This window comes from Lontra canadensis, unplaced genomic scaffold (genome assembly GCF_010015895.1).
Source record: "Lontra canadensis isolate GAN:19392208 unplaced genomic scaffold, GSC_riverotter_1.0 scaffold2, whole genome shotgun sequence".
In the NCBI taxonomy this organism is placed as follows: Eukaryota; Metazoa; Chordata; class Mammalia; order Carnivora; family Mustelidae; genus Lontra; species Lontra canadensis.
In genome coordinates this window covers 46,499,163-46,513,637 of record NW_022630996.1, presented here as the reverse complement: position 1 = coordinate 46,513,637, position 14,475 = coordinate 46,499,163, and the positions used below count along the sequence as shown (strand labels likewise).

Sequence of the window (14,475 nt, the reverse complement as noted above, 5' to 3'; positions counted from 1 at the left end):
TAAACCATGTATAGAGGATAACAGAGCTATATGATAGAGGAAGCCTAGGAACCTAACGATGACAGAACTACCACACCAACCCTGAATCTCTTTTGAGTGTGTTATAACCAATATGGGTAAGTCATCTTTATTTTGGGTTTTCTGTCTCTTGCTCATAAATCCAAACATAGCAGATGCGAGATGCACATGCAAGGAATGGAAAGAAGAGCATTATGACTGGAAGGTAGTAGCAAGGAGAGAGTAGAAGATGAAGTCAGGGAGGTGACTGAGCCGTATAAAGGGCAGAGTTCTATTTAGAGTGTGATGGAAAGCCATTTTGGGGAGCCATGTTTTGAGTAGGAGAGGGCATGATCCGATTTACATCTTAAACATCTACTTCGCTGCCATGTGCCAAATGTGAAGCATGGAGTCTAGTTATAAGGCTGTTGACACAGCCCAGGCAAGAGAGACTGAGGGAAGTCCACAGATTTGGGATATCTTTTAGAGACAGTTAATCAGACTTGCTGTAGGTTTAGATTAGAGGAGCAAAAGGAGTAAAGATAACTCCTAGATTTGGGCAAGTGAATAGATGGTGATGGGGATCTATTTGGCCTCTAGGCAGAGATGTCAAATCGGTAGTTGGATATCTGAGAGAGAGGTCAGATAGAGATTAGGAGCCATTGAAACATAGCTGGACCAACTCATGGTGGGGCCATGCACAGTGAGAAAAAAGGACTCCCAGAGCACAGCCTTGAGGCACAGGAGCAAAATGGAGTGTCCCAAGAGCTAGATGTGGGGTTATAAGAGGGAGTGATCAGAGAACCTTCCCTGAGAAAAGCCTATGGTGAGATATGCAGAGTGAGTGAGGGGAAGTCAGGCCATTGGGCATAGGGTAATAATGAAAACCCCAGGCACAGAGAGTAACATGTGCAAGCACATGAAACCATTCAAGGAACTGACTGCAAGATGTTCATTAGTGATGGAGCAAAGGGTAGGGTGAAGGATATATAGGGGGAAAGGGAGTGAGGGTGGGTGGCTGTTGAAGTTGAAGACAGAGATGGAGAGATGAACAAGATTCAGATTTTGGTGGGAATAAGAAGAAATTTGAGTGTCATCCTAAAGGTATGGGGAACCATTAAAGTGTGGGGTTTTGGGGGTTTTTTTTGAGATTTTATTTTTAAGTAATCTCTGTACCCAACTCACAACCCCAAGATCAAGAGTCACACACTCTATTGACTGAGCCAGCCAGACTCCTTGGGAACCATTAAAATGTTTCAGCCAGGGTGTGACTTAGTCCAAAGAAGCTAAGTAAGATAGTGGTAGAGAGTGTGGGCTCTGGAGCCAGACTACTTGGGTTTAAATTTCAGATCCACTGCTTTGTAGTTGTAGGACTTGGAGACACTTGGTGCCTTTGTTTTTTAACTTGTAAAATGGTAGTAATAATAATAGAACCTGTTGTATAGGGTTCCTGGGGGTTTAAATGGATGTAAAGTCCTTAGAGCATGACCAATAAAGTTAACTATCTTTATTAGATTTGAATAACTAAGGGGAGAAGTGAGGCCAAATTGCAATAATCAGATGGAAAACACTAGTGAATTACAGGGGGATGGTGGAATGGGTCCTTGTAAAAGTAAATGGTTCAAAGAAATACTGAGATACTAGTATTGGTAGCCCTTTGTGGTTTACTGGGTAAGTTTGGGTGAGAAGTCAAGAGTGACTTCCAGATTATGATTGGGGTAACTGGCAAGAAGATTATGTTCTTCTCTGAGAAAGGAAACTGGAACAGTGGGTTTAGAGGAGTAGAGGATGAATTCAGCAGGGACATGTTGAATGTGAAAAGCATGTAAATCATCAGAGGGAAAGGTCCAGAGGTACCTGAAATTCAGGAGATAGCTCTGGACTAGAGTTTCACTTAGATATCATTTGAAAATAGACATCATTTTATGGATGAAAATTGAATTCGGGGCAGTAGGTAAGACTATCAGGTAAGAATGTGAGAAGAAAAGAGGATCATAGCCCATACCCACTAGATTTCAGGACACACTGTTTGGTGGGAGATGAGGGGGTGGGCGGCAGTTTGTAAAACACAAGGTAAGTCTACTGTTGCTTCTTGCAAAGTCGTTTTTACTTGATGGAACTTAAGATGCTTTTGTTCCATCATTCAGTGAGTATTTACTGGATATCTAATCTGTGCCAGGCACCCCCTTCCTTCATGAACTTATATTCTAGTAGGGATAGAAAAAGTAATTTGGCACACTGTGTAGTATATTAAAGGCTGTTATGTACCACGAAGAAAAATAAAGCAAGGAAAGTAGATGGAAGATGCCAGATCAGGGCTCAAGGGCAGCTTACAATTTTAAATGAGGGCAGGAAAGTTGCTGTCTTTGGCTTGAAGGGGTTAAAGGAGTTGTAGAGCTGCCTATGGGAAGAATATTCCAGGCAGAAGAAGCGAATGCAAAGCCTCTACAATAGGATTGTATCTAGAGTGTTGGAGGAATAACCAAGAGGACAGTGTTGCGGGGAGAAGAGTATTTAGGGTAAGAATAGTAGAAGAGGTCAGAGAAGTGACAAGGAGTCAGATTATGTGGGGCCACACTGACCTTTGTAATGTTGATTGATACTTTGTGAAAGCTGGATGCCATTGACTAGAGGCAGGGCTGAGGGTTTGTCCAAATAGACATGATCTGAAACACTTTTAAACAAGATGATTCAAGCTGCCATGTGTAGACTAGAAATATTGGGAGTGGAGTTTGAGAGAAAGAGAGATCTTGAATGGTTACACTTCAAATCATGGCATACTCACCTTTGGTCCATATAATACCACGTCCTTGCTTTATTTATTTGTACTCCTATTTCCTTTCTCATTCCCCTCTTTCCAGTAGGCACCTCTAATGTAAAATCCCTCAATATCTTCCTCCCTCCCTCCTCTTTCTCCTTCTTTCCTTCTTCAGACATGTATGCTTACTAAGAGGCAAAAGTTGGTATTCAGTAACTGAGCTCCAAAGATGAACAACAAGCCAAATGTTGTTTGGGTGACAGGCAAATGATAACACCAAAATTAAAATGCACAATATGCTTCCATTTGGAAGATTGTATGAGGTGCTGCAGGAACATAGCTAATGGAACCCTTAATTGCTATAGAGAATAGAGTAATGGTGAGGGGTGCTTCACAGTGGAGATGATGTATTATTGATATAAAAAATTTCCTCATGGTCTTTTATTTATTATACTGTTATGCTGTTGATTTCATTGGACATTAAATTGTCTACATGCCATTCCTTGAACTTGAAATTGTTCTTTAAAAAATACTATGTTTAAAAACTTAATACAATCATGTGATAAAAATTCAAACAGTACAGAAGAAACTCAGTGAAAAATCTTTCTCCTTTCCATACTAATATCACAGCTTTTCTTCCCAGAGGCAACTATTCTCATCACTTCTTGTTTACATACATATGTACACAATATCCTCTCCCCAGCCTGGTAATTATAGTGGTATTTTCTGCTCCTCATTTCTTTGGAACTGTGGTAGCTTATCTGGGTCTTAGCAGACAAAGCAAGGTTTGCTAGACAGAGAAGGGAAAGGCTGGCATTCCATGCAGGGTGAACAGCCTGTGCAAAGCCATAAATGTAAGCGGGATCCTCCATTGTTGAAGACCTTGGAAAGGAAGAGTGAGTAGTTCTGAATGGCTAAAGCACGGATGATTGCAGAAAAAGCAAGAAAGCTCTCTCTAGTTAAATCCAAAGTGAATGTATAGATCAATGAAACAAAGTTGTATGTATAAGGATCTTATCATTTGCTAAGAGCAGAATCTCAAATAGGTGAGAGAAAAGATGTATTATTCAACATGTAAAGCTGGGGCAATGGTAAGGCCATCTAAAAAAGTTAAGTTTAGTTCCTTTTTTTTTTTTTTAATCCTACTCTAGGAACATCTCTAAAGGTTTCAAAGACTTAAAAAATGAAGCTATAATAGTGGAGAGGATGACATGAGAGAATCCTTTTATGACTTTGGAGTGAGAAAGGCCTTTGTAACTAAGACTAAAGTCTAAAGACTGGAACAAAAATATAGATAAATTTATGGAAAAATAAATTTTAAACTTCTGAGTGGAAACAAAACAAAAAGACTAAGCAAATCCAGAGAAAAATAACAAAACAGGGAAATGATTGCATGTGATCCAAATAGCTAATTGCCTTAATATGAAAAAAAGATTCCTAGAAGTGGTAAAAACCCAATAAAAAAGTAAGCAAAGGATTTGAACAGTATTTTACTTTATTTTTTAAATTTATTTTTAAAGATTTTATTTATTTATTTATTTACAGAGATTTATTTATTTATTTATTTACAGAGATCACAAGTAGGCAGAGAGGCAGGCAGAAAGAGAGGGAGAAGCAGGCTTCCTGCTGAGCAGAGAGCCCGATGTGGGGCTCGATCCCAGGACCCTGAGATCATGACCTGAGCTAAAGGCAGAGGCTTTAACCCACTGAGCCACCCAGGAGCCCCTTGAACTGCATTTTATAGAAAAGGAATGGCTCTTAAACATGAAAAAATGCACAGCCTCCCTCAGTATAAAAGAAAAGCAAAGTAAAAACCCACCAAGTTACCATAATTTACCAGCATATGTAATCAAAATTCCAGATTTTCCAAAATGCAGAAATTTATTAACTTTTTGTTTTCAAGGCTGTGGGGAAACAGGCCATTTCATACATTGCTGATAGCAGTGTAAATTGAGGTAGCATGTACGGGAGAAAGTTTGGCATTGTCTTTCAAAGTAACAAATGCATATGTCCTTTGACTTAGCAATCCCACTTCTAGGGTTTTTTTCCCTACAGATATCCAAGTACACGTTCAATGTCACATATATTCAACTTATGTACTGGAGCATTGTTTTTCATAGCAAAAGACTCTGTGAACCCAGATATCTACCAATAGGGGACTGGTTAAGATAACCATGGTCTATCTATGCAATAAATGCAAAAACTGAGCAATCTCTCTGTCAATATAGACATAGTTCTAAGTAATATGAAGAAAAAAAAATCAATGTGCTGAACAGTATGTAATTATGCTACCTTTTGTTTTAGGAGAGAGAAGATGAATGTATATTCATCTTGCATAAAACATTACTTATATAAATAATTATACAAAGAACTGTTAGAAATTTGTACCGTTTGAAGGGTGTAGGAACTGCTGAATGGGAATAATGGTAGAAGCAAATGCTTATACTGTGTATGTCTTAACATTTGTTGATTTTTAAATTATGAAGGTATATTAGCCATCCCAGAATTTTTTAAAGGGTTTGCCTCTACCTCATTCAGCTTTGCGGGTGACAGTTTAATTGTTATCTATTTATTCATTTCATCATTGGGGTTTTGCATTTACTTGTTTCTGTTATTTTAAACCAATGTTTGTTTTTGTTTTTGTTTTTAACCAGTGGTTTACTTTGTAAGCTTTAGTCCTAGAATAAAATCACTAAGAAAGACTCTACACATAGCATTTTCCATGCATTGCAATCCAAAGGGGATTGGAAATTACAGGAGCAATGATGTATTTGATGGGCTCTGCACTATGGCCAACACTTTTTGGTAAACTGACAGTTGCTGGAGTTGCTGGAGTGGAGGGAAAATTCCAGAACAAGAAAATGTTTGAGTTCCTATTCAGGATCAACATGCTTTCACTCTAAAATGGTGTTAAGTATTCCTAGAAGACATATAGGGAAATAACATTGAAAGTATATTGAAAAAGAGAAGGAAAGAGAAAGAGAAACTTGAAGGAAGTCAGTTGGTAGAATGACATGCCAAAATCAGCACCCATATGTAAAATCTGCACCTATATGAAGATAGACAGGATCCAGGAAAGTCCAAAGAAACTACTCTCTCAGAGTCTAATGGAGAAAAAAGAGAAGAAACTCATAATCAGGGAAATACATATAACAGGAGACTGTTAACACTGATTTCTCTAGCGGTCATGACTGAGAAATATTCCAAATATCCCCAAGAGGTAGAGCTGCAATATTGGGGTGTCCTTGTTTTATAGGGAAGGAAGACAGTAACTTATACCATGAAGAGATTCATCTAGGATCACAGAAAACATGTCTGAGATTTCCAGTCTAGCATTGTGTTACGTTTTGTTTTGATCTTTACTTGCTTGTTTATTTTCATTTAGTATTTCCTTCTAATTCTCCATTTTATTTCATTCGGAGTCTCTCATTTTAACACGAGTAATTATTGGTGACTATTTCCACAAAACAGAAGGAAGGTAAGGAAGAGGGTGTGGGGAGAGAGATTAATCTTGTAAATGAAAGTAAAGTGATAACAGCAAGCAATGGGCATGCCTATAAAATAAGCACACACACAAAATATCATGTGTGCTGAAAGTGGGCCCAGGAAAGCTTGTTCTGAGAAGCGAAGGTCAAAAGTTGCGTGACTGAAGCTCTACGCCCTTCTCATTGCAAGGCTTTTCTGTAAGGCCGTGGCAAGACATTTTTAAAAAGTCATCATCTCTTATTGTCTATAAACCATAAAGGAAAGAATTTTTCCCTCAGGGTCTTTATTTTTGTTTCCTTTGTATTATTTTGATTCCAGCATAGGCAACGTACAGTGTCACAGAGTCTCAGGGTCTTTAGGTCTTTAATATGTATATTTTACTACAGGTGTCTTACCAAAAAAGAAAAAACAACAACAAATACCCTCTTCCAGAATATTCCTCGATGTATTCTTTTTAAGGCAGAGTTCTTCCCCCAAATTGCTGTTTAATCAGTCAGTTTATTCTTCATACGTGTTTTTCTCTATGGTTGGCTATGAAGTGTTTGATACTTTACTCCAGAAATAGGAGAACACTACACAAGTATAAATTCTTTCTTCCTGCCAGTTAGTACAAAAATAAGTTCTCGCGGCGCCTGGGTGGCTCAGTCAATTGAGTGTCCGACTCTTGGTTTTGGCTCAGGTTGTGATCTCAAGGTTGTGATCTCTAGGTCAGGGGATCGATCCTCTCATCTGGCTCTGTGCTCTGAGCTGTCTGCTTCTCACACTCCCTTTGCTCCTCCCACCACTTGCACACTCTCTGTCTCTCTCTCTCCAAGGTAAATGAATAAAATATTTTTTAAAAAATATGTTCTCTATTCCAGGAACTGGGACCCACACCACACAAAGGTTTACATCAAAGGTATTCCCAACCTTCATGTGCGACTTAACAATAAAACTGATTTCCTAATGACACTGACCAATTCCAAATAGTTGCAATGTAGACCATTCTGTTTATTTTGCGCTTAAATCTCAGGAAAAAAGCAAGTAAACCAAAACCAAAAGATGCATCACCATGGAAGTACAGGAATTCTCACTTGTCATTCAAGAAAATACTTAATATTTTATAGTTTTATTCTAAACTAAATAACTTCCAAATATCCCCCAAGAATCCACGGTGGTTAGGAGTGATCACTTGTAGAGTTTTTAAGGCAGAATTCATTCCTGCTCTTTTCTTTGAAGAAGATCATGCTCTAAGGTAACATGGAAATTATAAAGAAACATCCCTCCTCCCCTTTTGGAAATGTAGAAAATCAGCTAAATACACTAGTAGTGAAAGCTCGCATTTTATACTCCTATTCTGATTTAAAATTTAGTACTAAGTTTGCACCATGTACGTTTTTTTTTTTTTTCTTACAGGCTTAGGAGGACACTTCATTCCTATACCTTCAGAATGATCCTCTCTAAACCCTCTCCCTGTGGGATACTGTAATAAGAGTGGTGGACTTTCATTGTCTCTGACAACATTATAAAATTACCCTTTTGTTTTTATCAACAGAAAAACACATACTACTAGAACCTCTTCCCAGCTGATCTCTTAGGGTCCATCCCGTATGCTTCCTAAGCTTAAGAGGAGCTTCTTGACTCTCGAAATGAGGTGATGCTGTGGCTACTGCACATATTTATGTACTTACTGAGCCTGAGAAAACTTTCATACTTTCAGGGATTTTAATATAATTTAAAACATGAGACAGTTCATTTAAAAAGCTGTTTGGTAAGTAGCTGGCCAGTATTTACCATGCTCTCCTCTGCCCACAACCTTCACCCACCGTTCTAATGCTTTCTACCCCCGCTCCTGAGCACTATGCTTATGACAAGTGTCCAAGAGTTGATGACAGTGTCTGTTGGCAGGGCTTCTGTTCTAGAATTTCTGAGTCAAAGAACAATGCCAGAGAAGGAGTGATACAAGGTAGATCAAGATTTCCAAAGTTCTAATTACCTTCATGCCATTAATTTAAGAAAACTTATGATGGCATTTACCATTTAGTATGAGCCTACTATAAGCCAGCCATCTAATCTCAGAATAACCCTATAAAGTTAGTACTCTTTCTCCATTTAATGTATGAGGGAAATAGGTTCAGAGAGACTAGGTAAATTCTCCAAAACAACAACAGCAAAACACACAGAAAACCCAACTAGTAAATATCAGAGTTAGGGTTTGAGATTGTATTTACCAGAGTACAAACTCCTACTCTTTCTGTTATTACCATAGCTGTGATCTAAAGCATAAGGCTTCTTTGTAAAAGGATCTTTATGGTCCTTGGTTCTAGTTCAGGTCATGGACATTTCTTTCAAGAGTACTTTCAGAAAAGAGGAAATCATATTAGATATATTTTCAGGTCAGTATACTTCATCTCACCCTATTAAAATCATATTAGGAATATGGGGCACCTGGATGGCTCAGTGGGTTGAATATCCAACTCTTGGTTTTGGCTCAGTTCATGATCTCAAGGTCATGAGAGTGAGCCCTATGTTGGGCATGGAGTCTGCTTGAGATTCTTTCCTTTCCCCTCTCCCTTTGTCCCTCGCCCAACTCACACACCCTCTCTCTAAAATAAATAAATAAATAAATAAATAAATAAATAAATAAAATCTTTTAAAAATGAATAAAATAATATTAGGAATAGAAGATTGAATAAAAGTTATAGTATTACATTAGCTGAAATATCATGCTTCTCAATGATTATGTGTAAATGGCAGTTCACCCAGCCACCCACCTATCCAACCATCTACCTATCCATCTACCCATCCTTGTACCCATCCATACATTTAACTAATTGAGAACTATAATGGATCAATTGCTACTGTGGACACTGGTCAGAGCTTTCTCTTGCTCTCAAAGATTGTGTTCTGGATTAATATAACTGTCTAATGTAACTTTCTGTGAGTTGCAAATGTTCTCTATCTGTACTATTGAGACCAACTGAGGAATGGAACTTTCAATTTTATTTAAGTTTAATTAATTTAAGTAGCCATATGTGGCTGCTGGTTACTGATTGGATCTCACAGTTCTGGAGGGTTTGAGGATATGGGGAAACATAAAATAAACAAGCAAATTAATTATTTTTATTTTGATGAGTGCTATGGAAAAATAAGTGGGGTGATATGGCGGGGTTTGGATGAGTGGCAACATTAATTAGGATCATCAGGGAAGTTTTCATTGAATAGGTTCCAGTTAAACTGACTCCTGAGTGAAGATAAGGAGTCAGACATGCCAAGAGGAGGGGAAAGGACACAGTGAGATCACAGTGAGTAAGGAGCAAGTAACAGGCAATGATGTTGGTAGATAGGAGACCCTGGATAATGCAGAGTTTTGTAGGTTGTGGTAAAGCATATAGATTTTATTCTAAGTGAAATCTAAATCTATAGATAGTCTTGTAAGAATTTATCCTATAAAATACTTATGTGCAAAAGTTAAAGTATTTAAAGATGAAGTGGATAATAATCTGGAGCTTTATCATTTTTACTTTTTATTTATTTTTTAAAGAAATTTATTTATTTAACCAAGAGAGGGCACATGAGTAGGGGAGGGGCAGAAGGAGAGGAAGAAGCAGACCCCTCACTGAGCAGGCAGCCAGACATGGGGCTTGATCCCAGGACCCTGAGATCATGACCTGAGCTGAAGGCAGAGGCTTAACCCACTGAGCAACCCAGGAGCCCCAGAGCTTTATGATTTTTAGAAGCTATATCTATAATCTATAAAAACTGCCCCATGTGAAAGAACTGCTGGTGGTTCTGAAACTGGCATAAAGATGAAAAGATTCAAGTCCTCAAGATACTGGAGTTGAAGATGGCAAACAACCTACTTACACAGAATATCCAAAGGGAGAATGACAAAATCAAGGCATTTCATTTTTCACCTTGTATAGTTAACTTTTAGTATCTCTCAGGGCTAATTTGATTTGGAACACAGATATGAAAACTCTCTTTTCTAGGTGTGGTCTCATTTGTCATCCTCTGGAAATGTAACTCTTTAAGTATCTGGTCTGTAGCCAGTTTCCAGCGGATAAGTCATCACATCAGAAAAACATATTCTAAAAATAGGATCCTCAAGTCCTAGCAGAGAATCTTAGACTCCTTTATCAGTCCTAAAAACAGTTCTTTAATTGAGACTGGATTTTAAAGATCCCATCCTTGACTTTGCCAGAAGATCTGAGCTACGGGTGCTATTAATTCAATATCGTACCTTTCAGGAGTCACAGATCTACTGGGGCCAGTGCATGAAAATGAGGGTCAGTAGTAACCTAGTCACCATAGAAACTACACTACCTTTCATTGCTCTCTTGATAGGTAAAGCATAATTGAGGATACTGTTAACGTTATTGGTTGAAAATAATGCACACGAGTTATGAATCATAATATGGTGGGGAAACTGCTAAAAATGTTACAAAAATGAGCAAACTGCTAAATTATGCATATAATACAAAGAGATTACTACAGCCCTACAGCTTGTCTTTATTGTAGAATTTGAAGTCACCAGCATATATTTAATGTCTACTTCAAATACAGATTCCTAAGACAATCCATAAATGATGTGAACTTTTCAATATTCTTAGGGTATGAAAGATTTTTCTGCTTTACATTTAAAAAAATACAAACAACGAGTTAAAAAACCAAACTGTCCAAAGAAAAAAGTTTCCCATTTACATTTAGGAGTCCTTTCTTAGAATACAGGGTCAGTGCAGGAGGCGCAAACGGGGAGAGAGAGAGAAATCCCATTTCATTCTTAACCAAATTAGTTCATGCTTATGAAGATGTCAAACCTTCACTTTACCCAATAAAACATTTTTGGTGTAGTAATGATGTTCCCCTGGTGTATTTCCATAAAACTAAAACGATTCAAAAAAGCCAGCTTTGTAAACCAATGTGGACCTATGATTGTTTTAAACCTTTAAACCAAAAAGCAAGGCACAGGCATGGTTTTGTCTTAAATTTAAAATAAACTGAAAGAATACGTTGATGTTCTTTGTCTCAAATACATTTTGGAACCCAGCAGACCACATTGAACCTAGTTAAATTATCTGAATGGATTTTGGGGGAAGAGAAAGGAGTCTGTTCATTTTAATATACCTTCAGAAATATTTTACTTCTGATGATGACAGCAGCTCTTGCTGACAACTATTAATACATTATAAACACCCCATCAGAGTTATATAAAAACATGTCAGTTTTAAAGAGAACATCTTTGACAGCAAATTTTCTGATTGTGAAACAGCTGTGCCTTCAGTACAATGCATTAAGTAGTTTATTCCTTTTAGATAGTTAAATTGTGCATGAAATGTTGCTGGCGCAAGGGCTCCAAATCTGGCCTGATTAGCGAACATCTGTTACATTGGAAAAATTCATGTCTACCCTAATTAGCTGTCAGGCTGATGTACATCAGGCCTGATGGTGAGGGATCCTGTGCTGTTTAAGTCAGACCAGGTTCCTCTCCTCTCCCGTCACCTGCCCTTTCAAATCCCTTCCTCTCGTGTGTTGCTGTAATTAGAGATGGTTGGACATACAATGGAGCAGGCCACGGTCAGTTATAGTCCCATCTGTGCAATATATTTATTCCCACCAAACTTGGGAGCGGAGAGATGAAGTAGTTCAACAGCAGCGAGGCTGTTAGACCTGTTAGCTCTGTGACATTTGATCATCCTGGCCCCGAGATCTTCATCCTGGCCCCCGAGATCTTCCCTTCACCCCTTTGAATCCATCTGGGGTGACTGAAGGGCAATGTATAGCTTCTGAAGAACTGATCTCTGTCTTGTTTGTTTGAAGTCGGGGTAGCTCCCAGCTGATCTGGGAACATGGCAGTGTCCTGTCCAAGTATAGAGGTACCATAGGACCGGGTGTTAAAGAGGAATCAAAGAAAAAGGAACTGAATGTTCTGAAAGTGGAATTTTCATAACTGAATAATATCCTGTGGCTATAGTTGGCTAGAGGAGGCACTTGAAATCAGAAGGCCTGATTTTATCGGGTTTATTAGTTCAGTGTACACAAGGTTTTCCAATGTCAATAAAAACTTTCATTGACCTGTGGATGGGCACAAATCGTAACTTCCTGTTCAAACTGGCAGTAAACTGGAAAGTGCAGTTTGTTCCTGAGCTGGTGAAATCCTCATTTGCTCTGTAACAACCTTTTATATAAGAGCTGGCTTGCCTGGGGCCAAGTTTGGATTCAACCTGAAAGATTAAGAATATATAAGATTACAACATCATGTTTTATTAGAGTATCATTTGACCTAGGAAGAATGAAAACTCAGCCTTTTTCTGACTTGGTATCATCCTTTCAAGATAATTCAAGTACAGGATTATTATTCCCAGGCTTACGTGAAGTATAATTACAATGTACACGGAAATTCTGTAATTGAGGACATGCTTTATAAAAGGCTTGATGTGTAAGTTATAAATGGGAAAACTCATTTACCCAGAGCATTCAGGATTTTTCAGGTGAACTCAAACAGGATCACACATAGAATTCTGAATGCTCTTGTTACAGCACTTTAGCCTAACTGGACTAGAATTGTCTGGCATAAGTGAGGTCCCTCCCTTTCCTTCTTCCTTCCTTCCCCCCCTCCCCCCCCCCCTCCTCCCTCCCCTCCTTCCTTCCCACCTCCTTTCCTCCCTTCTCTCCTTTCCTCCCTTCTCTCCTTTCCTCCCTTCTCTCCTTTCCTCCTTTCCCTCCCTCCTCCCTTTCCTTCCTTCCTTCCTTCCTTCCTTCCTTCCTTCCTTCCTTCCTCTGCTCTTTCTTTTACCTTGGAATACTTTCCCTATCTATCCAAAGCTTACCTAGTAAAGAATTTAAGGATGATCTCAAGTACCAACTGTTTCATAACAGTGTCAATCTAGTTTAAAGGAAAGGGCAAGGTTTTATGAAATAACTACATCCTATACTATGGCTTTACTTGCATCATCTCAACAGCTGGCATTTTGCATTTCTTTTATGGTACTTGCCATTTCTTTATCTTTTGTTTAAATATTTATATGCCATAAACTACCTCTCATCTCCTTGGAGACAGGGGCAATGAATTATTTCTGTGTCCCATAAACTATAGTTCATACTAGGTCTCAGTAAATGTTTCTTGAGTGCATACTAGCTGGATCAGATGACTGGTATTCAAAAATAGTGGTAGGTCTCTACGTGGAACTGTCGTCCACTGGAACTAACAAGCTCCATGAATGATGACAGCCCCCACAGGCCAAGTGGGAACCCAGAGTGGCTGGATTCAGAGATCGAAGGTGTCTTGTGGGTATGGGGTAGTGTCGGAAACATCTACCAGTAGTCTTCCACTGAAGTTAAGAATGGCCTGGGATGCCTGGGGAGCTCACTCAGGTGGCATCTGACTCTTGGTTTTGGCTCAGGTCATGATCTCAGGGTGGTGAGATGGAGCCCTGCATTGGGCTCTGCGCTCAGCAGGGAATCTGCTTGAAGAGTCTCTCCCTCTGCCCTTCCCCCACCTCTAAAATAACTAACTAACTAAATAAATAAATCTTTAGGAAAAAAAAAAAAGGAATGGCCAGACAAACAGAGATAACCAGAGTTCCCAAAGTATTCAGAATCCTCTGACTGCCCTAAAGCAGTAATACCTGGAAGGTACTGTGGGTCCTGCTTGTCTAGGCCTGGCCCAGTTCTTGCCAACTGGGATTCCATGGCAGCCTCGCTTGGAGGCTCTGAATGCTCGGGAACACAATGTCTCACTTCCTCCTTTCTCTCCAAGGGGCTTCGCAATGACATTCCCCAAAGTCTTCTGCATGGATTCCTCGGTTTATCAAGAACCAAGAGGATAAGAAATTCTATAGGAACCAAACTTTCTGCTTAATATTGTGGATTTTAGAGAAACTAAACTATTTATGTTTTTCGAACGTAGGCCAAGATTTTGGAATTTTGTTCCTTCTATCTTGTAAACTACTCTGTAGCAATTCACTAAAAGACAAAGAATTAAAGTGTGATTTCACTCTGCCTTGAAAAATACCTCTTGAAGCCCTTTTCTCTCTTTGAAAAAGAAATAGTGCAATGTCGCTCAAATTTTATTGCACATTTAAACATTTTTAATATAGGTTGTCTCATTTGAATGTAGTAGCTATTTCCATATTTGTCTAAGGATACACCGTCTGCATTTGAAATACATGGGGGAAAAAAAAAACCTCATTAAAACAGAAGCTCTTAAATGCTTACCAGGTTGGATTCCCAACCAGCAGCCGTAGCATTCACAA

At 38.7% G+C, this 14,475-nt stretch overlaps 1 protein-coding gene across 1 annotated transcript in view; it reads right to left on the bottom strand.

Moving 5' to 3' along the window:
- Positions 1–13,996, bottom strand: part of LOC116878696 (peptidyl-prolyl cis-trans isomerase A-like) — a 35,179-nt gene extending 21,183 nt beyond the window's left edge. The window contains exon 1 of the mRNA XM_032876441.1: positions 13,849–13,996. Coding sequence (XP_032732332.1) covers positions 13,849–13,996 — 148 coding nt within the window. The remainder of the gene's footprint in view (positions 1–13,848) is intronic.
- Between the last annotated feature and the right edge of the window lie 479 nt (positions 13,997–14,475).